This window comes from Neovison vison, chromosome 1 (assembly GCF_020171115.1).
Source record: "Neovison vison isolate M4711 chromosome 1, ASM_NN_V1, whole genome shotgun sequence".
Taxonomy (NCBI): Eukaryota; Metazoa; Chordata; class Mammalia; order Carnivora; family Mustelidae; genus Neogale; species Neogale vison.
The window spans coordinates 197,388,682-197,415,425 of record NC_058091.1 but is presented as its reverse complement, the minus strand read 5'-3'; the positions used below and the strand labels follow the sequence as shown (position 1 = coordinate 197,415,425).

At 38.6% G+C, this 26,744-nt stretch overlaps 1 protein-coding gene across 1 annotated transcript in view; it reads right to left on the bottom strand.

Annotated features, from left to right (window-relative positions):
- ELL2 (elongation factor for RNA polymerase II 2) overlaps positions 1–26,508 on the bottom strand; it is a 70,125-nt gene extending 43,617 nt beyond the window's left edge. Inside the window, exons 1-2 of the mRNA XM_044265259.1 lie at positions 26,256–26,508; positions 9,727–9,774 (exon numbers count right to left, since the gene is read on the bottom strand). Coding sequence (XP_044121194.1) covers positions 9,727–9,774; positions 26,256–26,402 — 195 coding nt within the window. The 5' untranslated portion in view covers positions 26,403–26,508. The remainder of the gene's footprint in view (positions 1–9,726; positions 9,775–26,255) is intronic.
- Positions 26,509–26,744: the final 236 nt, after the last annotated feature.

The following is a 26,744-nucleotide window of genomic DNA, read 5'->3' as shown; positions in this document are numbered from 1 at the left end:
GTCCAACTCGATTTTGGCTCAGGTCATGATCTCAGGGTCAACTGGGAATTCAAATCCTCTGTGGGGCTCTGCACTTTTGGTGGGGCGGGATGGGGGTAGTTTGCTTGAGATTCTTTCTCTCCCTCTCTCCCACCAGTTTGCACTCCAATAAATCTAAAAAAAAAAAAAAAAAATCCTGCTCTTTCTTTCATTTTGAGAAATGTCTTGTCACACCAGCCACCCAATATTAAGCCAGTGATTTTACAAGTTCTTTCTGAAGTGACTACCTTACTGAAAGAAATTCTAAAGTTTTTCACTTGTGTACTTGGATTATCTGCAGATACTGGCAAACATCTATTATCCATATCTTTTATTTCATTTTCTTATCCATTACTGAGCATTCTCAGAACAATGCTAAACTACAGAGATGACAGTGGGCACGTGTACTTTATTGCTAACATTAATAAAGATATTTCTATTGTCTTATCATTAAGTATATAACTGGCTATTAGTTTCATATAGACTTTTTTTATCATGCTAAGGAAGAAATCTTCTATTCCCTATATACTTATTTCCTTAAGTTTTTATTCAGATTTTATATGAATTTTTATCAAATGCCTTTTGGCATCTGTTGAAATATGTTCTGGCTTTTGTCATTTAATCCCTGAAGATAAGATGACAGATCACATTTGAAGTTAATGATAATGAGAACAATCTTTATGTGATATTTATTTCTACAAAATAAATACAGTTGGATGATTTAATGAATACCTATGAACTCACTGTCTAACTTAAGAAATAGAACATTAGCAATGATCAAACCATGTGCTCCTCCAATTCCTTATGCCTGCCTTTTTCTACCAAACATAACAACTACTCTAACTTTTTTGATGATCATTTCTTGTTTTCAATAAGTTTATTGCATGTGTATATACCTACAATGTATTAGTTTTGCTTATTATTCAACTTTATAAAAACAGTGTGATGCCATATGCAGACTTCTGCCCACTTGACTTTCCACTGTTATATTATTCTTCCACTGAAACGGTATGCACAGTTTAGTGCCATTATTCTAAATTAGTGTGAACAAAATTTGGCAAAAGGAGCTTTAATTCCCTAAATGTTAATCATTAAAAGTACTAATACTCATTAGTTAAGTATTCATAAGTCAACCAGTATTTTTAACTGTCGAAAAAAAAATAACTCCTTAAATACAGCTTTATATCAGAATTCTATCAGTAAATACACTTTTTTTCTCCTTCTTACTGCTAAACTTCCATGTATAATTAAATCCTGTGAATTGTCCTTTGGAGTTGTTTCTTGAAAATCCTTTTGCTCTAAACTCCCAGGTGCCACTGCCTCCGGACAGCTCCATCTTGACAGAATGAGAGACGGAGTATTACCTAACCCCCTCATGTACAGCATGTCTCAAACAAAACATATCCCATGCCTCCTGCCTCAGTGTGTTTTTCATCTATTTCGGATTTAATAGCCCCATCATCCAACCAAATACTCATCATAAATACGGAGCCATCCTTGACTCTTTTCTTTTCTTCCTTCCAATATAAAAGGAAATGACTAAGCTAGGGGAGCTACTGGATAAGCATGTTAAAATGCAAATCTGACCACATGAATCCCTGGGTAAAATTTTTTAAATAGACGATAATTTCCTGTAGTGCTTTTTAAAACCATAGACTGTAATCCATTGGAAGGTCATGACATTAATTTAGTGGATTATGACCAGGATTCTTTAAAATGAAATAGAATATATCAGACTCTACTGATGAAGAAACAATATTGTGTTGTGAAATTTGTTTTAAGCTGGGTAAATGTGTATACCTATAGTGTAGAGGGTCATAATGTGAAATGTTTTTTCTTACCATGAATTGTTTCTAAATATGTTTGACAGCACCTACTGCAATAGGTGCCACCCAGAAAATAATGAAAGTTGTGAACCTTCTCTTGAGAACAGAATGTATACACACCTATGTATCTATATATCTGGATATTCTTATAATGTTCTTAATTATAGCAAACCTAGCTATCGTAAGAAAGCCTAGAGGAAAATATTTTAAAGTTGTGCTTCCCAGACCTCATCATAGACTCCTGGGAAAATTTTTGTAAAGAAGTATTGATCTCCAAGATGAAATTCAAATTCACTAAGAAAGTGGGAACGTTTGACAAACCTGCTTACCACTTTGCTCATGCTGAACTATTGGACTGACAAGCATTTTCTTCCTCTTTTGATCAGCCAACTCCTGGTAATCCGTTAAAGCCCAGTTCAAACAGCATTAGTTCCGAACTGAGACCTTCCTAACCATTGCTCTTCCTCTTGCTACTGGGAGAGATACTCAACAGATGTTTACATGAATGTGAGAATAAGTAAAATGCTTATTGAACATTTATTACAGGCAGCTGGGGATCACTGTAGTGATGAGAGCAGGCTCTGAAATCAGATATTAGAACGGACTGTAGGCTCTTTTACTCTCACTGACTGTGTGAACTTCAAAAACTAACTTCATGTATGTATACATGTATGGTATGTATACACATCAGCAAAATGGGAGTATTTGCTTCACAGCATTCCTGTGAGGATTAAGTGAGAATGATGTGTGTAAAGTACAGAGTTCTTGGCATGTCATAAATATTCAATTAATTTTAGCTGTAATCATTGAAAAGTAACTGGAATCTATCAACAAAATAATCGAATAGATAACTGTTCCTTTATGCTAAATACAGTATAAATTGTAAGACTACGCAGAGAGATTTGAGACTTCTTAGCCTGATAAGGGCAAATTCATTAGCCTCAAGTCATGTCTGTGGACGTTTGAAGTCTTTAAATCCATAAAACTCTTCTAAACTTGTTTTTAAAACAAGTTACTTTTATAAGTAAAGGTTTTAGCTTAAAAACTAATTTGAGAACATTATAATTTCATACTTTTGTTCTTTCCAGTTAGATCACAATTCCAGAATGGTTATAAAAATATATCTTCCCTGTAAATTTTCCCAGATTATCTAACATACGGAGCTAACCAAGCAAGCTAGTCAAGGGTCGCGTCAGGAAAGAAAACTTTTGAAAAGATTTTATTCAGATAAAATCTTATCACAGAACACACAGACTGTCTAAATACTTCCACTGCACTGCTGTATTTCAGGGACTCTACGACGCCAGCAATTGCTAAGACTATGATTTTATGTACCACTGCATAATATAAAATGCTGACCAACTATGACACAATACTAAGATGCATTTATAATGAGATGCCCTCCAATTCCAACGACGTTAAACATTAAACGGAAAAAATCTAGGGCTTCGGCATATTCTGCTAAATTTTTCCTGCTTACTTAAATTTCGACTTTCCTTTGTAATAAAAGTCTTCATAAGCTCATCTTATGTAACTAGAACAGCATCTTGACATAGTTAGAGGTCAAAAGATACTTAAGTAATGCTCATGGTAAGGTATTAAAGAATGGTAAAATACTATTTTCCAAGCTTAAATAAGCGAGTGCTATTAAAGTGACAATTTCTGTAACACTGGTGACTCAATTTCACAAGTTTCAGTTTTTGGTGAAAAACAAAAAGGCAGTGCCATCAGTGGCAGATTTTATTGACAAACAGATACTGTTAGTTAGGAACAAGAGCTGACATTTCAAAGTCCTATTTACCTTTGTCTATACAGTGTCAACCACGGTGCATGGTACACAATGAGTATTCATGATGCTTTTTGAATGTAGACAGTAGGCTTAACTCACTGCTAAGAACACAATTTATGGCATTTGTGGCTGCTTCAGATTTCAATCACAGTTCCAACTGCTGCCTTCTAAAGTGACTGCAGTGTGGTGAAGAACAGAGCAGAATGCCTCAGGTCCTGTTTGTGACCATATTTGGGGAGGCTTGTCCTTTGTAGCCCACACTGAATTTGTGTGAAGGTGTGCTCAGCAAGTACTCTGAGACAGTTTCTGCAGGCAGAAACAGAAAGGCCAAGTCATCCTCCACCCTCTGCCCTTTGCAGTCTTCCAAAGGCAGAAGAGGGGCCTGGTCCCCTGGTGCCTGCCTGTCCTGTTATTAAGCCAAGGTGTGAAACAATGGATGGTGAATTTAGCTCATTGCTCTCCTTTGGAAACACCACTGCTCGTTCTGATCCAGAAGAAAAGGAGGGCGGAGGGCTAGGAGGATAAGATAGACCAACTGGTCAATTTACAGGAGCTTCAGACTATGATTCAATTATTGTTTGAGATAAAATGAGTTTCTACGATGTCAGCTCATACTCCTGGCCGAATGAGCTTTTATATATATATATAAATTATATGTTATAGATTACAGGATATATGAAATTATAATATGTTAGCTACATCCTGGATATATACTGAAGTTAAGTATTTCAAATTAGGCCATTTATTGTCTTGGGCCATTATTGTTTGACCCCTTAGTAAATCAACACATGGTTAAAAAGTTATGATTCAATGCAAATATTAAAATGTTATCTATACATGTCAACCACTGCAATATTAAAAAAATTAAAATAGAACTGCCATTACAAAAAGATATAATTCTAAAATCTTTCTAGTATTAATTAGATTCAGAGCTGAATGTTTAAAGGTAGCTATTAGTAGTCAGCAACCTTTAAGCAGACTGACTAAACACAACCATTGGCAAAATCAGTGGGCTAGCCAAACCAAAAACAACAGGGGAAAGCAGAGTGCAGGCATATCATCTACGAAGGAATGGCAGTGTTGGGGATTTATTTTTATCTCTGCTGCTGTTTCAAACGGATAGTTATCTTTGCTTCCCAGGTATCAAGTAGGTTAGAGAAGGGTAGTCTGCAGAAAGCATCTGTAGGTGGGTTGAAATTGCCTACTAATTTCAAATACTGTATAATTTAGTATTTCAGACCCAATCTTCTCCCCAACCCTGCAAAGGAAACCAAGCATTGACAAAATATTTCTGAATGGTTACAAGAAAAATGCAACCCTCTGTTCTTTTAAGTTAATGACTCTACTATAAGAGTTTTATAGCATTATTCAAGCCTTTAAAGTTAGCAGTTAAATGATGATCTAAATCTTCAGAAGGTCACAGTACCTTTTGGAAGACATACAGACATACATTTAGAACTTGTTTGGCTGGTTATTCCTTGTTCATTCCTGGAAACGCACATGTGACTCACTATTTTACAGGAGACACTATACAGAAAATATTTTCTATTTTCAGTCCTCTTCTTAAAAATAATTTCTAAATTATATATGCCAAACAAACTTCTATTTTCTAAAGACTCTGGGATTGCTAAGTCTGAAGTAGGCAATTAAATTAGAAAATTCTGGAACAACATTCTCATAAATACTGAGTTCTGGTTGGAATCGCATTTACTGTGACAAAGTTAACATTATTTCTCACTGCCCTGGGACACTCATTCTCTGGACATGAGTCCTGAGGCTGCACGCAAGTGCACTCTGCAAGGCCACAAAAGGCCAGCAGATGCAGCCATTATTTGCTGTTGAAATTCAGTTTTTATTTAAATAATACCACAGATTTACCTTTTTTGTGCATGTGTATACAGATTTTAATAGGCCTTCAGGAATTTTACATATCTATCATCAGGATGTATTTTGCATCCATTGACATCTTTATTTAAAATGCTGATTCAGGGATGCCTGGGTGGCTCAGTTGGTTAAACAGGTCATGATCTCAGGGTCCTGGGGATCGGGACACTTATCAGGCTTCCTGCTCAGTGGGGAGCCTGCTTCTCTCTCTGCCTGCAGCTCCCCCTGTTTGTGGGCACACTGCTCTCTCTCTCTGATAAATAAATAAAATCTTGGGGGAAAAATGCTGATTCATACCAGTCAGAAATACATATAAGCCTTGTTCCTGACAGTGCCATTTACATAAAAATTCTGAGTGGTGAGTTCTGGATAAGTCCTACATTATTAATTTTTTCCTGTAGTACTAGTCTCTACGTGTTTGTCAGACTCTGAGTTCCCTGAGGACAGAACCCATGTCTTACACATCCCTGTATCTACACACTAAGCACTTAGCAAAGTACTTCACACCAGTAAGGACTACAAAAATGTTTGTGAAATAAATAAGAAACAAATATAACAACAAACCTATTAGCACACCATTGCTTAGGAACCTGTTTATAATTTATTGTAAAGAATAACTAGGTCAGTAGATAACTGGACTAGTAACAACTGCCATTACTTGAAAATGATGAGTTCAGTTGCTTCCAGTTCCCGTCCCTTCCAAGCTGTACAGTATACTGAGGGGAAATTTCCTCTGGTAGTATGAAGACATAGACTGTAATTATAGCTCTGTCTCTATTGTGTCTTTAGACTAGAAGCCTCAGCAAACATAGAGTGTAGTTGTAAAAATTTTACTGGAACACATATTTTTGGAAAATTTTCACCTGCTACATTTTCAGTATATAGTTAAAATAAAAGAGAACAGAACGATATTTCTGTAAATATACAAATGATTTGTGTAAAGTTTACCTGACAATCAAGAGACAGCTTCTGAAAACCAGGTGCATTATACCAATACACCCCCTGAACACTGTAATTCAAAACACCTTATTATTGTAGGCCCTATGAATCTCACCAGCTACCTTTTCAGTCAATCAGAATGATCTATAGAAATTTATAATCCCCCCAAACCTTCAGTTATGAGTATCTTAGATGTGATTAGGACTGTGAGGATAACTGATTGACCCTTGAGAGTCCACAAGGCATTTTAGGCTGATTCATTCAGCTCCCAATATTCATGAGTTTAGAAATCATACTCAACTGCTCCCAAGATATTTCCTTATCTTTCAGATTCCAGAAAATGCCTTCAGTGACCACTCAAATTTACTGAGTACCGTCTTCCACTAAGGGAAAAGGGTGAGCAGGAATGTGAAAGACAGAATTTACACTTTTTTATGCTATAAAAGCTGCAGGTCAACTGCAATGATAAAAATCTAGGGAGTCAATGGCTCTCAGCGATTTCACTTGGTAACAGCATGCCGCCATAGTTTGTTTAATGTTCCAGGCTGCATTTATTTAGAGGAAAACTTCAACCTAAGAGAACAGGTTCAGGCACAAAAGTAAATAAGCTTAAAAGCTAACCTGCCAAGACCCAATCTCTGACCTTCTAAAGACATTACTGAAGCAAGAAAAATCCTATAATTAGTAACAAGAAACAGCAATAACCACACAGTGCTTAGCATCAGGGAAACGAAATACCCTGAAAGGTCTCTTAATGGTCACTTTTGAAATGATTTTTTAACAGTACTCCAGTTATGTTTCAAATATGCCTATATGACTATCATGATAGTTAATGTGTATTTCTGATCACATTTAATGTAAAAAGACTGTAAATTTGTTAGATTTGCCAAATCCTTTGCAGAAAAACTTTCAAAATTTCTGAAACAGTGTATTAAAATTTCTTATTAAGAAAAACTAACTTTTGTGGGAAATCTAAAAAACCTTCTTAAAGTCTTGAACATTTTCCACCCAGGAATACTGTAAGCATACTTCTTCAGGGCTTTTAAAGCCATCAGCAAGGCAAGGTTAAATTATCATGGCTCTCGAGAATAACAGAGGAGCACTGTACAGAAGACCCTCACATTTGTGGCTCTGCATATTCCCTGTAGGCTGTGCCAACCCACTCTCTCCCCTGTAATGACTCTTTGTTTTTACTAAGTCCCAAAGGGCTGGTGAGAGCTCTGCAAAGAGAAGGGGGGGGAGGGTGGATGGAATGCAGCTGCAGGCTCAGAAACAATGCTGAGTCCATATATTTTGTTCCCAGTTAGAATAATAAAAAGGGGGCTGGGGGGGCGGAGTTGGGGTGTAGAGGAGACGGCAAGCAAAGTAAGGAAGGTAGGGCCAAGTATTCCATTGCTCTCAGTCTATAGCCTCCTGCCCCTCCTCCCACTTTTCTAAATACAATAACCATCCCTTTGGGTTAAAAAAGGTTATCTTTTAAAATTCAAACACCCATTAAGATTTAAACCCATCAGTCATTTACATCTAAGTTATCTTTATCAGTGAACTACACCCAGGCAAGGAATGGAGTAGGAAGGGAGAATGAAGCTTGCGAAGATAAACTGAGGAAGCCTGGACACATGACACAGGAAAGCCTGGGGGAGGTAGGTAAAATTGAGAAAAGGACTTCCAAGGTCTCAAATATCAACCACCAGCTTTGCAATGGTGCCTGGGGCCTTTTGGGGGCGAAAGGTGTGCCAGAGAAAACCATATTCTTTCTAAGCCTGCTAAAAGCTGCGGGTATCTGAATCAAGAGTTTGGAACCCTGCCCATGTTGGTTTCTCATTATTCAGTCTAACTTGGTACCTCCTAAGAAAATGTTCTTCTCTTGCATTTCCCTAGCCTTTATGTCCTAACTGGGAAAAGAGAAAATTAAGTGAAGAGGTAGATCCCAAGCAAGGTTAACAGCTGCTAGTGAGGGAAAAGCAGCTCAAACCTTACTCTGGCCTGCCAGGTCTTGAATTCTCATTTCAGATAACCTTTACTGAAAAACACTGGGGCCCTCCAGGGTTCACAGACTGAGGCTTGCCTCTGGAACATCCTTTCAGAGATTACTGATGCCATTAAATTTTGTGAGAAAACTTAAGAAGCCTGATGAAATAACCAAAACTAATACCTCGAAAATCGTGCCAGGAGGTGCTAAGGACTACGTAAAAAGTGATAAAACAAAATGAAGAAGGATGCTTGCTGCAGTTAGGATCCCATTCATAAACACTCAGTTACTAGGGAAGAAAGAAAAAAGACTGCATTGTAAAGCTATCATGTAGAAGCAGAGCTCTGACATCCACACACTAATATCTCCTTCAAGTTAGCATTATTTAGAAGTACTCTTAGAGATGGTATTGAATGATATACAGTTAAACTCCACTCTTGAAATGTTTTCAAGTTATAAAGTTAGAAAGACTGTACTGATTTACATTGAATTTTTGCATTTTTTGACATAATAAACAGATTCACAAATGTAGATTTATAATAAGCAGAAATATGATCTCCCCTCAGCTTGCCTTTATTCCTAGAGCTCTAAAATCCATTTACAGATATTCCAAATCTCCATGCTACAGTCCATATATAAACACAAATTCAGAAATGCATATTAGAGGAATGATTAAGACTTTCTGTTAATATTAAAAATTAATAGTAATAATTTAAAAATAATTCTGACACTACTCCTATTAAGTTTATCATCTATTTTAAACACAGAATTCATAGGTGTATTTTATTGGGAGCTTATCATTTATCACACTTTTAAATGCAGCAATAAGATACACAATATTTATTCTGCGTACTGGAAAAACTCAATTTTCTATTTACACATTTCTTAGTATGCACAATCAAATTAAGTCTACAGACAGCAAAAGTTCATCAACAGTAACAACAATCACATAATCATAACTTGACTGAAATTAGCAATTCCTTATGGTTAATTGTAAAAAACATTCTCTTAATACTGTGACACGTATTATACTTCAAAAAAAGGTAAAAAATGCAATTATTCATGATTTGGGGAAAAAACTATTCTTCAATAAGTACATTGGAATTATTTTTTAAATAAATCAGAAAAAGATAATTTAAGTGTATTAAGGTATTTGAAATTTATATTTGGTCATAAAGTTCACAAAATATGAGCAACCTTATATTGAGGCATAAGTGAAAACAAATTTTAAGAGTTTAAAAATAATAGTATGTAAGAAGAATATTAGATTTTCTTGCTGAATCAACAACAGTACTCACCCCTTGGAGCCCTTGGAACTGAATCGAAGGTCGAAAAGGAATTAAATTCTATTGAAAGAAACATAAGAAACACATAAGTCAACCTTCATTACTGGGTCACAGAACTAAATGTTTAAACTTTAACTCTGTGCATCTGTTCAGTGCCATAGTCTATGAAAATATCTTTTTCATTATGTAACTAGGTTTACATATCATCATATTAAGAGGACTTAATGAACAGGTCATACTGCTGACATTTTTCTGAATCACACAACCACAGGTACACTGGGGGCAGTGTAGGCAGGTTTTTGAAAATGATACAATTTGGCTAAAAATGATTAGTATACTAACTCAATTTCACATTAAAAGAACACAACACACTTGCTTAGTTTCTTAGTATGTTTTTAAAAGGCTAAAGGGAGGGAAGAGATAATTTGAGGAACTTTACAAAACTCTAACAGGATACTATAAATAGAAAATTGAAGTATTTGACAATGAACTGTGGTTTCCAGTTTTTCACATTTTATCATAGGTTAGTTTCTACTGGAGGGTCAAACAGGTTACCAGTTTTCTTATATGATCTTCACCAGGAGAATGTAATTTCTAGAAGACTGTTTTGTTTTGTAACAAGCTTTGTCCTCCTCATAACTAATATTTTGTCCGAGTTGAGTATTTAGAAGAAATGCTGTAAGTATCTACCACAGTCTCAGGCATGATTTCCTGTATCCAAAGTCACCAATGTTTGTCTAGGGGAATGCTTGTTCCAAACTCCTTTGAGGCTGGTTATACTTTCCTCCCTGACTTTTTGCAACTCAGAAGCTGTCTTCAGCTCACCACTGGAATTTGAAATTCTCTATCAATTTCATCAATTCTTCTTAGTCAAACAAATGCTAACTTTTCTCAATTGTCAAATGGCTCACTTCTCCCTGGATGTCATAGATTCCTTACACTCAGACACCAGTCCTCTTAGCTCTTCTATCAGGCCCTTCATTTCAAAAGCTAGCGCCCTTCACTTTGCTCTCTCTACATCCACACCGTCCTGGAGGTTCACTTTGCCAGTCTGGTGATGATTTTTAATCTCTTCTCTATTTTTAATCTCTTCTCTCCACAGTCTAGTACTTATCATTGTCTAGGGACATTTTGCATTAGAAACTCAATGACAGCAAAACTGGCAAACGCTATACTAACTGCCCTTCCCCCCTCCTCTCAACCAAAATGGCACCTCCTTCCTATTTTTCTGGCAAGCATACTTCTATCTTTTTAGTTTACTGGGCTCACAACCTTAAATTAATTTACAGTCTCTTTTCCCTTACCCCTAACCGTATTCTGCCATTATACACTGCTAGAATTACAGAATTCCGAATCATAAATAATACAGTCAAGGCAAGCATGCCATTAGTAACTAAGCTGGAACCAGGAACCCAGGACTCAATCCTCCTATTCTCCCATGCCGCTCTTCTTCTACTGCCTTGTGCTCCACACACATTTGCTGTGGGACACTCGAAAGTATGATGGGGGCCTACTCTTTCATGCCAGAGTTCACATGTTAGTTCGGGAACATATGAGAATGATCAGATACTAGGCTAAGTACTTTGGGGAGGGTCAGTAAGAATTCTAAAAAGGGAGAGAAGAATACGGGTTAGAAGAAACAGGAAAAGTTGAAGGGCTTATGGAAAAGTGGATCTCAGCAGCAATCTTGAAAAGACAAACTGAAGGGAAAGGGAATGCCCTGAGCAGAAAAGCCAAAAGATAGGAATGGATATTGTGTAAGCAAAGGGCAGGTCTGTGTGTGTGTGTGTGCGCGCGCGCGTACAGAGTTCTTTCACATTTGAAACACAACACAAAGGATAAGAACTGGACTTGGCCATCCCTGCCTAATCTTTCCTTGACCTCAAAATTTGTCTTCAGTTTTAGCTTCTATACACTACAGAATAAGTAGGACAGTAATTTAAATTTTAGATCTCAGGATTTCAAAAGGTTTATCACCCTGTAAAATAACCCTGCCCTAATCTCTTCTATTACTCCCTCAGGGATGGCCTTTAAGTCCTGCCCTTGACATGATAAACAACTGAAGGGGCTTCTAATTTTTGGAATAACAAAGTGAGTTGCTGAAAGAAGTGTTTTCAGGGAAAGCAGCTCCTTTGGTCCTGTGTAAGAAAAAGGGAGAGATGGATTGGGGCTAGGAAAAAGGATTTAGACATCAGCTCCAGATGATGCTTTATTTAGAAATACTCTAGTGATAAGGCTTAAATTAGTATGACTTCCCCAGAGCAAAGAGGAGATGGTGGAATGAACAGACTTTCCCCAGAAAGAATGATAAAATGTGCTGAAAGCTTTATTATCAGGCACCAAAGAAAAATGATGCAAAGGTAGCTTCACAGCTCTGAATCTTTATCTTTGGCCAGTCAGCTCCAGATTCCCTCAAATTAGGCTCTTAGTCTCTATTTTGAAAACTTCTCGACTGTTTTAGGCCCCTATCACTGAGCACCTAGATAAAGGCCTTCCTTCTTCAGTTCCTTCCAAATACTGCCCATCATTCAAAGAACTACCAGAAGCTCTTCAATACCACCTCAGCAGTCATGAGGCCGGGAGAGGTTCCTTCCCAGCAGGTTCTATCAGAGCAAAGCAAACTCCTCCGCATGGAAAAGAGACCTTCCATCTACAGGACCAACCAATTTCATAATTTCATCTTCCACTGTCTCCCAATGGTGCGTCAGCTGTGTTAACCCTTTTTGTTTTATAAACATTTTTCTATCTTTTTTAAGATTTTATTTTTAAGTAATCTCTACATCCAACGCGGGGCTCAAACTCACAACCCCAAGATCAAGAGTCACACGCTCCACCAGCGGAGCCAGCCAGGCACTGCTTCCGATTTCTACTTACTGCTTTTCCTTTAAGCTGGTATGCCTTCCCAGACACTATTTTGTCAATCCACCCTAATAACTTACTTTTAACATTCTAGTTTAAGATGACTTTCTTCAGGTGGGCCTTTCTTTGGATAAAGCAGGAATCAAACACTCAATGGGTTTAAGGACCCAAGGCAGGTAAATGTCAAAGAGACTGATGTAAAGCAACAAGGAATATCAAGCACCTGGGGAATAAACACCCAACTGAAAAAGGATTCAATTTTTAAAATGTGAAACCGTTACCAGCCAAACCACTGATGCCACCATTTTGCTAACTCTGAACTATGCCCACTTTTGAGTTAACTCTCCAGTATTGTTCTTCCAGATGCCTGTGTCTAGGGTTCCACTACATTGCGGGGTATGTTATTTTCATAGGTTGTCTTACTTCTAGTTGTTAGGATAGGGCCTAACATATATTAACTTAAAAGTATTTATCTACATTATGCTCAGCTAAAGAAAAAATCTATTTTAAAATTATTTTGGCCATGTTTTTTTATACTACTTTAGAGCAGTATATTACTATACACATCCACTTTACAGATTACGATTTATGGTTATATAGACAAAATAATAGAACCACACTTTACATTAGTTTAGGAATTTCCAAGAGTAATTTTGACTTTAATAAGTTTTTTGTTTCAGGACTTGAATTTAGAACCTAACCTCCTGATATGCTTATAGTTCTATCTGTACCTCTTGATTCCTCAACAGAAATAATTTTTGTTTACATAAGTGTTGTAGTAGACAGGGCATTTTTATATCCACTGTCTCAAGTGAGCCTCCTAAAACCAGCTCTGGGTGGTAGGAAGGCATTACCACCCATTTCAGAAGGAGATAAACGGCTCTCCAACAGGTAAATGGTATTGTTCAGGAACACCAAGCTAGTGATTAGCAAAGTTGGATTTCAAAGCCAGCTCTCTGAATCCTAAATACTGAACACTTTCCTTCACTTAGTTCTCTTAACAGGTTACTTCCCAGTGCTGAACATTTCAAAGTCCTTGACTGCTCAATTCAATTCTGGCATTTTTTTTTCCTTTCTTTTCTTTCTTTTGTTTTTCTTTCTTCCTTTCTTTCTTTTCTTTTCTTTGTGGCAATTTGTTTGCAAGGAAAATGAATTTCATAAAATCATTACAATTTCCAGACTTCAGCTTCTGCTTAAATAAAATCTACACAATAACTTTTTTTTTTTTTCCTAGAAGGACCATGTATAACAAAGGAACATATATAAATGTGTTCCTCATTTAAAAAGTAATAAAATGCTCATGTATGGAATAGTTATGGATGCTTAGGACAAACAGGATAAACTAAGATCACTGTTACTAAAAAACTCCTTTAAGATTATCTGACAATCCAGAAGAGAAACTACATGAAAGAAACTCCAATGCTTTACTGATGTTAACTGCAATTTTAGACAAGAAGATGTTAGTAAATTACCAGATGTTACTAGTTCTAGAATGCTTTAAAAAAAAATGCAACAAGAGGAAACAGCTGGAATTCTATACCACTTATCATGCATCTGACCACTGTGTTAATAGGGTAGCTACCAGGAATAAATTCTAAAAGTCAATACCATTACAAGCAAATGTTTCATGCATGTTAGCTTCTTGCTTAAATGTTCTTTAGCCTAAGTTTAACTGCACAAACATGACCTCAGCTCATTATATATATATTTGTAATTCAATTTTAAAAGATAACATAATTACAGGTGATAAGGTATATTTGAAAATAAATGTTTAACTAAGTATATTCCCATTACAAATGAGTTTCAGCAAGGGATTCAATTTTTGATTTTTAGCTTTAATTAAATATTTGCACCAAGTAGCTCTTTTGAAAATCAAGTAACTCTAGAGTTTAACTCAATAGTAGTTGAGCTATAAGTAAGAATGATCTTGCATATTCATACAGCCAAGAAACAACACAGACTGAAAATGGCTAGAGAAACTCCTTTTGACAAATGCTTCAACAACCTCATAAAGGTGGTGTTTTGTAGTCAAAAGGTTCTGTTAAACTCTTAGCTGTTTCACTGTTTTTAGAGCTCCTTGAATTAACCCTCTGTATCTCTTGGGAAATGTAAGACATTCTTAAGCACAGAAATGTAGCCAATACATTTTGCTCATGTTTTGTTACATTCTTGACATTTACCATTCCAAGACAATTTTACTGCAACAAAAATTGCTCTATGACCAAAGAAATCTATGTCCATTTATTTCCAGAAACTATTCCTCACAATTTATCAGGACTATAAAAGTAATATGTAATTTTCTAAGTAATATTATTAAGTAATTTTAATTTTGCTGAGTAATAATAATTTCTGATATGATACATAGAGGGTGGTAGAGAAGGAGCAGAGCTAAGGTTTTCTGGGGTTGAGTAGAAGAAAGTTATTTATCCTATAAAAGTTATTATAACTATCTCTTGATTATTTACATACTGCTTATCTATGTAGACAAATTAAATCTATGGTTACTTTGACTTTATCAACCACCATTGGTTTTAGGAATATACAGAAATAACAAATAGCATTCTGGGCCTAGAAAAGAGTGATTTCTTTAAGAAACACACTGTGGAAGGTCTAACTTTATTCCCTCAGTTTAGATATATTCTTCAGTTTTCCTTCTAAACCCATTGTGGAACTCTGACGTAACTCAAAGTTAACTTCAAATATTTATTCAATCAACAGGCTTTTATTAAATACTTGGTATTTATCTGAGTGCCTAAGCTGCATTATAAATCATGATAAAGATAGTGCAAAAAAATTCCCAAAGTCAAATATAAATTTTGGAACTTTGCCAAAACCAGAAGCTTTTCTAGAAATGGTGATGGGTCAAGTCATTGCTTTAAGTGGAATTGCTTATAGCTACTTAGTTACTATTTGTTGAGTACTTAAAATATGTCAGACACTAAAATCATTTTTACTGTTACCTCCAGTAATTCTGAGAACACCTTTGTGGGGTAGATATTATTATTTCCAATTCTCAGGTAAGTCCCTGAGAATTACAAAGCTAACAGGTGGCTTGGGACTCAAACCTGGTCTTAATTTAAGAAATGTGGTCTTATACACCACTTTACACAGCTAACCTCTCCTGCCACTCCTTAACAATGGTTACATAAAATACGACACTTCTTAGAAGTTATAAATTTAAGAATCAATAAGAACTTGTAAGCATTGATAGTTTTTTGGTTCTGCACTATAGCTTAAGGAAGTATCAGGTACTTTAATTTGCTGTCACTTATACAAGTAAATAATAAAAAGTATTTATGATTTTTCTTGGGATACATTTTCTATTAAAGATCCTCTTTCTTTCTTAAAAGAAGTACTATACCAGTTTAAGAAATTGTGATTGTGGTTTTGTTTGTTTGTTTGTTTTTTAGAAAGTAATTTTATTCTGTTCTTAAAACATTACCTGATAGAGAAACCAAAAATCACTTAATTGTATTTTAACCACTATAATAAAAAAAATTATCTAGGCAGGGAAAGAAGACACAGAAAGAATATTGGAGCTAAAGCAAGAAATAGTGTAGGAAATCAGACACTTGATTCTGAAGAAATCAAGTATATTTAGCTCTTGTCAAAAGCTGCTAACATTTAGAATGAGAGCATAAATGAAAAATTTGTTGATAATTGATAATCTAAAGCTACCTTAAATAGTGTCTCCTTCTTGCCCCAACATTTTACTAGACGGTAAGAGTCACCAGGTTTCACAAAATCTAGTATTTTGCTTTGTGAGTAATCCAAACTCACACGTATGAGAAACTTCTCTACAAATTTGGAAGAACCAGACTAAAGTGCATGTGCAATAAAGAATAATGCACTTCTATCATTACAGCATAGAAAAGAATGAAATATAAAAGGATTGCCAAAACAGTAGTGAGAAGAGGTAAAAAAAAAACTAATTTATTTAACATAATCCTTGTTTTGAAAGATAGCTTCTGGAAAACTGTATCAATCTGATGCAGGCCAAATTAAAACACATACACAACACACACACACATATATAAACTATTTCAAATAGTTCTTAAAGAGATGTGGAAGGCAAAATCTAAACTGAAGAATCAGCTAAAAAGTTAGTTACTGTGAACCAGGCTTTAAAATACTTGAAGCATAATATCCCATCTTTTTTTTTTTTTTTTTTCTTTTCTGAGAAGGCTTTGTGATTATATAAAAAGCTTATGTGTCAAATTTGACTATAAATGCAAATGAAGATTTCTTCTTTGGGATCAGAATCTCTGGAACATAAGGAGAAGCAGTAAAATTAATGTGGAATGGAAGACTGAGATTATTTTTAAAGTAGAAGAAATTTATAAACTAAACCATCTAAATCATGTTTACAAAGGGAGACATTAGAAGGCTTGAAACCAGGAAACTACATGAATATACTAAATGTTTTTAAAAGATCACTGGCTGCTGTGTGGAGAAGCATGGACTATGGGGGTAAGACTGGAAGACTTGGAAGTCCATGGAAATCCTTGACAGATGAGTGGGACTAGAGCAGTCGTGAAGGATGGGGGTTAGACTTTGGATGTTTGGAGATTCACAGACTTGTTGACCTAGTAAGTCAAGAAATGAGGAGACAAATCAAGAAATACTAGTCAATTACTAAGCAACTGGTGACAAGATACTGCCACTTACCGAGATGGGGTACATTTCTGAAGAGGTAGGTTTGATGAGTGAAATCAAGAATTCTGTTTGTATTTGTTAAGACAGAAGACTGTTAAACTCTGATAAGGAGATGAAGTATTGTAAGTAAGTGCCTGGAGTTGGAAGGTCAGAGCTCAAGATCAGTATTTTCAAGTCATTAACATACAGATGACATTTAAATCCATAAGACTAAATGAGCACACAGAGAGAGAATGAACAGATAAAGAGAAGGGAGTTGTAATCTCCAACATTCAAACACCCATCAAACAGAGGATGGTCAACAGAGGAGACTGAGAAAGAATGGGCAAGGAGGTAGGAGGAAAATCAGTGAGGTGTTTCGTAACGGGAAGGAGTGGTTAACAGGATGGAATGCTGCTAAGGTCAGGTAAGGGAGGAACAGAGAGATGACCAATGAAGGAACCTAGTCAGGTGCAATCTCATAGGTGCGGTAGAGACCACCCAACCAGAGTGATATGAGCCGAGGACACGAGGTAAAGAAACAGACACTGCTTTTCAAAAACATCCTTAAACATAACCTTTCTCTCTTTAGGTGGCCCCTTGAACAGACTTTATTGAAATTACGTGCTCACATGTCTGCTGCCTGTTTCTACGAGAAAGCACGAGCACTTTCTTGATGGGAGGGACCATCCAGGACTTACTCAGATATGAGTATCTCCAGTGTGTAGTTCTATGCCTGGCACATGTCAGATAGAACAAGTGTTTGCTAAATGAATAAATAAGTATTTGGTTATTAAAATTCTGACTCCTACCTCTTAATCTCTTAAAATTCTTAAGTTTTTTTTTGCCACTGAGTTTCTATCTCATGGATATGTTTTCTGGTCCTCTGAGGCATCATGATTTCTGATAATGGAAATCAAAAGTAATGATATTAAATAAAAGGTATTTTAAAATATGCTAACACTTAAGTTTCCAGGTAAGAATATCTAGATCCTGAATTATCTCAGTGAATCCTACCAGTAAGTTTAAGCCTGGTTTCATCTTTGAATAAGCTCACTGTCAAGTGGAAATTCCTCAGACAAAATTATCTCTAAGGGCCATGAACTCAGCACCATTCCTAGTCCATTACAATGTATAACAAAAGCTTTATGTAGTTACATTATTTTTTTCCCCCAATGAAACTAACAACAACAAAAAGAGGAGAATCAAAACACCAAAACAGAAATGGAGGTAATTTGGAAGTGAAGACATTGACTCTTTCAAGGCCTCCAGACACATTCAAAATGAGGCTTGAAATGTAAATCCAGGCTCTTTTATATAGAGTTACTTAATGTTTCAATAATCACTAGAGACAGAAACCACAGAAGGTCTAATCTCCATGTTAGACTCAAATTATATTTTCACATTATATTTTCATATTATCTGTGCTTGATGGTCCTAAGTGCAAGTTATAGAGAAGGTTATTAAATAATGTCTATAAAAATACAAACAAAAAATCCCTACACAAAAGCAAAAATTTATTTCACTTAATTTTAGCATCCATCCAAATATCACCAATATTCTAAATTTCCATCCAAATGTCAGAGTTAGTAGGAAACATGTCAACAATATAGCACTGATCTAGTCTAGCCTCAGACCTCCAAATAAACTTCTTAAATATAAAAACAATCAAATCTAAGTGTCTTGGTCACCAAACAAAATACTGAGAGTTCACTAAAATTGTACCCATCATCTTTATCTCCCCTCTCTCCATCCCACTCTCCCAACTGCCTCTGATTTCCCTTTTATTTTTTTTTTATTTTAAAGATTTTTATTTATTTATTTGACAGACAGAGATCACAAGTAGGCAGAGAGGCAGGCAGACAGAGAGGAGGAAGCAGGCTCCCTGCTAAGCAGAGAGCCCGATGCGGGGCTCCATCCCAGGACCCTGAGATCATAACCCCAGCCAAAGGCAGAGGCTTTAACCCACTGAGCCACCCAGGCGCCCCCCCCTTTTTTTTTTTACTAGAAATACCTTTAGTGCTGATAGCTAGAAATCTCAATTCAATCCTATTTTCTTTCAAAACCTGCTGAAGTCTATAGATTGTATTCATCTCTAATGTCTCCCACAAGCATCCTAATTTAGACTCCAAGCATCTTTAGCCTGGACCACATACCTCCTCCCTCAGCTCGTCTACTTCCTTCCAGATTCACCTTATATTCATTATGGAACGCTGAGGCCCAAATAATCCTAAAACACAGCTCAAATCACTTTATATTTCTAATCAGTATCTTCCCAGTGCTGACAGAATAAAATTTAACCTGCTCTAATTTCCCTTTCCTCTCTTGAAGCCAACTGACTTCAGGTTAAGAACACTGTATTCCATGGGATTCTCAGACCCAACCCTAACTTTTCTACAGCTGTCCCTCCCTCTGCTGGAGAGGTAATCTCCCATCCAGTCCTTGCCTGTTAAACTCTTACAAAATCCTTTAAGATCGGAGGATGTTTTCTAAATGCTCTGTGAGTTCAATTCCAGGTGAGTTCAATTTGACTCATGAATGTTTAAGGAGCATATAGCCTAATTAAGATTCTCTCTTCTTATATCCTATATTACTGCCAGCCATGGAAATACTAGGTTTGGCCTTTACTAGTAAAGTATTAGTGGAGACTCTTAAACCAGTTTTTCTTCAACATTTAACATAGATCTCAAGGGCTCTAATGTCACAACAGAAATTATAGATAGGGAGATAAAGGAAGGGAGAGAGCAAAAGAAAAGAAAGAGCAATTTTCCTTGGTACATTTGTCCTGAGTTATGCTTTTTTTTTTTTTTTTTCTTTTTTTCAGCTTAAATTTGGTTGTGGAAATACGGCCATTACTTTACTGTATTCTACTCCAGACCTCTTTGTTACATTTTTGCATTAAGTCATGGAAAATGCAGTATGGAACTGAGATATGCAAGACAGTCAAATGTGGGGTTATATATATACTATTTTCTTTTATAAAACTTAGCTGATCTTAAATAGAAATGCCCATATCATCACATTTTAGGGACGTCTTCTCAAGTTCTCCAAATACATTTGGCCCACTGGACAAATTCGTGGGCTGGACCCTGGTGCAAGGCTCTTCAGTTGAGCCTCTCTGTAGCCACTGCAAATTGTTAAAAATGACCCAGGATTAGTTCGACTGAAATTCTAATTTCCCTCCCCTGCTGGCTTTATCACAAATTACTTAGTAAGCACTATGATGAGCACTGCCTTCATGGTTTTTTTTTGTTTTGTTTTGTTTTGTTTTTTTAAAGTGCAAATGGAGCAAATGGAAAGGCTGGATCTGGTGACTGTCTTCCATAAGCTTTCCTATAAATCATTCCAAGAATTCTACGCCCTTTTCCTTTTAAACCCTTTTCTTGAACATGTTCCAATCCTTCACATATGTTCCTTCTTTCTCCTTCCAACTTGGGTGCCAAAGTTCCCTGTCTCTCTTTTTAGGCAATCTACTGCTTTTCACTGGGACGGGCACCCTTCTTTGCACTGAGCACCTGATCATTTGATAAAAAGTTTCAAACACTTACTGCAACATGAGGTACAAATTTGACTTTATTTGATAAAAAGTATTTAAAAATCAAGTTCAGTCTGAAGAAGGATCTAAGGTAAAAGTCAGTAAGATTAATGTTTTAAAATTAAACCTGATGACATTTAAAACATACAGGAAAAAGAATCTGACAATGCAGTTCAATTAGCCAACATATAGTATATCATTAATTTTTGATGTAGTGTTCTCTAATTCATACTTAAAAAAAAAAAGTATCTGACAATGCAAACCTCTTTGTTTTAGTTTATAAACATGTCCTATGTGGCAATTCTGTGCTGACAGGTCTGGACCATGCTTGAGGGATGCCTTAAGAACAGGGTCTTCTGTATTTTATATGAACACATACACACATTCTCAAAACTGTTTGAGGACAGGCAGAAAACTGGAGATAAAGAAAAAGTAAGGTAGGAGTCTTTTCTGTACCTTAACCACAATGAATCAAATGCTAAAAAGTTCACCTGATAGACCAGCTGAGAAGTCATCTACCTCATGACCTGTGGAATCAGTGATTCTAAAAGACCAAGTAACATACAAAGGGAGCTATTGTGAACGACAGTAACTTTGTGGAGAGTTATGCTTTGATTAGAAATAATTATATCTGGTAACACTGAGAGAAACTCAGTTCCTTATGCAAAATTAAACATAAGTGTATTTGTACAAATTTTCAAAACACTATCATCTTTCTAGAAGACACTTACCAAAGAAGGAAAATGCATTTAAAGCCAATAATTAGGATTGACAAGAGAATGTGTTAACAGAATCTTTCTTAAACACATCTGCTTTCTCATCTTTAGGCACAGAGAATGAAAGGACTTGCCCCAAACATAGCAAGGCAAGGTTTTTTATGTAATAGGTAAGCATGTGATATTGTTTGAGCCACCATTTTTGAAACTTTGACCAAACAATTTTTAAAAAATAAATTAACAGGCTCAGCAATGACAAAATCTGCTAAAATATTTTGGTAAGATTTTTGTTACTAAAAATGTCAAAATAAGCCAGCTACACATTACTGAATTAGCTAAAATATATTGTAGAATTTGGGGTTTTAATTTTAAATACAGTTTTAGGATACATCTGAGAGAAATACATAATTACAGTAATATATGTTCACTTAAAGTATGCAGCGCTTATATAGACCATGCAATCACAAACATCAATTTAGAATGAATATAAAGTTGTAACTTCACAAAGTTACAATTTGTAACTTTATTTAGTAACTTTCCTCTCATTTAAAATTATCTATAGTTAACAAAAAAAGTAGCTTTGCAATATATCCTAAATATCTGCATTAGTATGTCTAAATTTACTTTCCATTTAACACTTTTTAATACACAATCAACTTGAAACTGTTTCTATTTTCACACTGAGTGGAAGACAACTTTTAGGAGGTATTCACTCCAACTCTAACTCCTATTCCTGGACTCACAATGCCTCCTCTCTCCCCCAACCCAGTCCCTATTTTGGAAAGTTCTCAAGTTGGCATTTTTCGTTTCTCTAAAAATAGAAAACTTGAATAATGATAGTCAATTAGATTTGATTGTCTTTTCAAACAGTGAGGAATTGTTTCCTTTCCTTTTTTTTAAAGATTTTATTTATTTGACAGATCATAAGAAGGCAGAGAAGCAGGCAGAGAGAGGAGGAAGCAGGCTCCCTGCTGAGCAGAGAGCCTGAAGTGGGACTCCATCCCAGAACCCTGAGATCATGACCTGAGCCTAAGGCAGAGGTTTAACACACTGAGCCACCCAGGCGCCCCTGAGGAATTATTTCCAATTAAAGATTCTGTTTCGTGTATTTGTTCAATTCTATCTAAAGAACTTCTGTATTATGCTTAAATCAAAGTTTAGTAAAATCCCTGAATTTACCTCCCTGAAATCTTAGGTCAAGTGGATTAATTTAGAAGAATAATCTAGTGGGCAAAGTAATCTGGATAAAAATTGCTTTCTGATGCTTAATTTAGGAAACTGTTGAAATTTCTGGCTCTTAGAAGGTCATGGAAGACGAGGAATAATAGTCATAACCTTGTACAGGCCAAAGCCACTGAGGTATCAGCCTTCCCATCCGAGCACAGGAATGGTGAAAGCAGTCTTATATGAAAATTAAAGCCTTCTTCCCCAAAGGGGAAGAGCCCTGACCACCAGAAACTTCTTCCCATTTAGAAATATGTGTCAACATATTTCCAAACAGCTGGTACAATTTCAGGTCATAAGCCCAACTTCTGATAAGGGCCTAAGGTATAAGAGACCAAATAAGTTATCTTCCAACTGGAAGATGAAAGCTCAGACAGATGCCTACTGTTAGCAGCTCCCTGATGGGGAAGCCTGGTCTGACCTGAGCCAGGAGGAAGGTCACTGAGAACACATTTGTAGGAGACTTAGCTGAATACACCAGAGTAAGTGCAATAAGTACCAATAAGTACCAACAGTGTAGTCACCCAAAAGGTGCCTCATTTATTTTTCTACAACCTCTTCCCACTTCTTAGCCACCGGAGATTAACATTCTCACCCCAATTCTTGCTTTTGCAAGGCCCTTAAAAAGTATTTTGTAGCTGAAATGACAGTGAGGCATGGGTTGAGAAGCTGGTTAGGTCAGAAACAAGGCAGCGTCCAGCTGCATAGGCCAAGTCCGCTTATTTCTTCCTCTCTTTGCATGCCACTGCTTCCACCATCAGCTTTTCAGGAGAAAAGGAATACCAGAACTAACTCAATCTACCTGGATCCACGCTCAGAAAGATGGAAGGACTTGGAAAAGTCCTCTCCCTTTCTCTTCTCTGCTTCTGTACAGAATGACCAGACTCATTAATTTGCATACACAGAGATGGAAAAATGTAGTAATGACATTAGTTGGCGAGAGAAGTAGTTAGTGAAAAAAGCCATGGACTTCAGTACCTTTGACTATAAAAAGTACAAAGGAAAAAAAAATCAAGAACTAAGTGGCGGTTTGGGAGAGAATTTTTGATCTCCTATTTCTTGGAAGATAATGGCTTATAAATGTGAGAACTTCAGGAGTCAAAGCACTCCATCCTTAATCCCAAGCATGTCATAGTAAGATCTAGGAGGCAGAATGAAGGTAGAAAAACAAATACTCTTTGTGGGCTCTAGCCCAGAAGCCCATTGAGCACTGGAGGCCTCTGGCACTTCACTCTCCCCGGGCACCATTCCCCTCCTCATTGTGGGTCTCCTCACCCACCTCTTCCCTGCCAAGTGTATAGTGTCTGTCAATTTTGTTGCAGTCAACTGTACAGTCTGCCTCTTGTTTCCCCCAGGTGGTTGGTGACCTACTGCCCCCAGAGATGAATCTACGAATCCTCTGTGTGTCAGTCTTTCTCTGACAAAAAGCTGGGTTTCTCCTGCTTGTTTCTTCCTCTTCAGTCTGTGTGTTTTTCTCTTCACACCCCTGACCTACCTACTTCAGTGTCATTCCTTCCCACGCCCTCCCTTTGGAACTGGCAAGCTTATCTCTCCATCTTGCAGGGCTGAGTTTCTCTCCACCGTCTGCCTCTGTCCTTCTGCTTGCCTATCTGACTTCCCCCATACGGGTCTCCTACTCCATGCGGGTCTCCTACTCCATGCCGGTGCTGGTCCCTTCCCTGCAGGTGCATTTGTCTGGGAACAGCCACTGACATATACAGTTTGCATTTCTTTATCTTCTTGCATTATTACTGGGTTTATACTGACTTCCCAGCCACAAATGAGACTTCTTCCCTGGGATTTCAGTGTGTAGGAAGGTATTTCCCCCTTCTGTACATACATTCCGCCCTCCCCTCCTAAGTCTGCGTGTTTTTCACCATACACAACGCTGGTGGATAACACCTGTGCCCTGAAGCATACATTTACACAGTCACTCAATCCTGTGAGCGCCCTCCTGAGCAAGTTCACCTCTGTGAGTCTCTCCTGCTATTTACATCTCTACTATCATGAGTTCACCTACTTCCCAAGCTGTGTACAACTGTGTGCCTCCCTCTGTGGGTGCCTTTATGTAGGGGACTTCTCTGAAGACGAGTCTCTCCTCTCTCAGTTTCATAAGCTCCCACTGAACCAGGTTTCACACCTTTCTCGGGGCTCTGCTTCCAAATCCGGCTTCCTTCTATGCATTTAAAGTACCTGGCACTAGTGGGAGCTCAACAGATGTTAATTCTGTTCTCCAATTTTATCTGAGTAACTATGTGAGTCTGCGTCTGGGTGTCCTTCTGGCCTTCTGTGCCTGTTTCAGTTAACTGAAGCATGCTTCCTTGGTATGGACTGGACTGGGCTATTTGTCAGCACGCCCTGTAGATTCTACATCCCTCCGACTGTCCCTCCTCTCTGAGTAAATATTACCCGTCTCTCATATGATATATTCCTCCCTTTCTACATCCACACGCTGCACGTCAGTAAACGGCTTCCCCGTGAACCCTGGGTTATGGCGTGTGCTCTCTGTCTCCCCACCCCCAACTTTTAAATTTTTTTATCTTTTCCCCCCAACGAGGGGAAAAACCCAGCGTTTCTGGGTTTGTACTCCAATTGTGGCATGTGTGCGTCTGTACGAGTCTTAGCTGTACTTGAGTTGTTTGTGTGTATACACGGGTGTCTCTTCGGAACGGGGTGCGGGACGGGCGGGAGGGGGGATGGCTCTGCCCTGGAAGCGGTGTATCTTCCCCCATCCTTACCCTCGATCCATGTCCCTATCGCCGGGAGTCAGCCCAAGACACACAGCGCGTCTTTTGAGTACGAGGAGCTTCCGCGAACCCTTCTCTTGCTCCCGGGTGAGCTCTGGGGTGTGTGCCTTCCCCCTTTACTGTGTTGGTCCCTCTCCGAGAAGGCGAAGCGCCAGTGTTCCCGAATTTCTGGGAGCGCAAGGTGTGTCCCCCTACTTTACGTACACGGAGCGTCGTGTCCCAGCCTTCGTGTGCCCCCCGCCTCGCGCGGTGTACCTGGCTCCCCAAGTCCTTGCGAGTACAACGTGTGTCCTACCGCCATACGCGGAGCTGCTGTGTCCGAGTCCCTGCCGATGCGCGGTGGCTATGTGTTACCTCCCAACCGCGGATGGCTCAAGCCCTCGGTACTCAGCATTCGTTACTGGTACGCTGCACCCGCTCCCCTCCCCCGTCACGGACAGCGCAGTCATCTCAATTTTGTCTCTAGTGCTCCCCTCCCTCCTTGGGACAGAAAACGCCAGGAAACCCGCGGGCGCCGTCGGAAAGTCCCGCAGCGGCGGCGCAGCCCAAGTCGGGCTGCGGCTGCCTCGGCCCTGCCGCCAGGGGCCGCCCGCCTGTCCGCCTCCCAACACCCCGGCGCCCGGCCGATCCGGGACGGCAGCGTCAGCAACCCTGCCCGGCCCTGCCCAGCTCAGCCTAGCCGCCGCGAGCGCGGACGGCAGCTGAGGCGAGCCACTGCTCCGTGGCCCCGCGCCGGCTGTCCCGAGACCCGGGGGGCGCCACCGGGAGGCGACGAGCGCTCTCTCCGTCTCTCAGCCCTGCCGGTTGTCCGGCTGGCCCGCTCACCTTGTGGCTCTGGTAAGTCTCGAGCGCCCGGATCGCCGTCTCGGTGAGCTTCACATGCAGTACGGTGATGTTGTCTTGTCCCAGCCGCCCGCACGACAGCCCGTAGCGCTGCTCCTCCCGCAGACCCGCCGCCCCCCCTGCCGCCATCTTAAACTCCCCGGGGTGCCGACGCCGACGCCGCTCGGGCTCTAGCCTCCACTGCGGCCGCGGCTGCTTGGGGTTCTGCAGCCGCCGCCACAGCTACGGCCATCCCGCTGCTGACGTACTGTCATATACTGCGCGCAGCCAGACCTCGGGCTGCCACCGCCGCCACCCGCCCCACCCTCTGGTCCCGCGCCCCGCCCCGGCCTCGTCTCATTGGCTTCGTTCTCCCTCGGCACCGCCTTCATTGGACGCCCTCCACTCTCACGGGGGCAGGGCCAAAGTCGCTGGAGTTTTGCTCCCGGGACGGGACGTCCGAGGTGGGAGGCTGACGTCGAAGTGACGCGC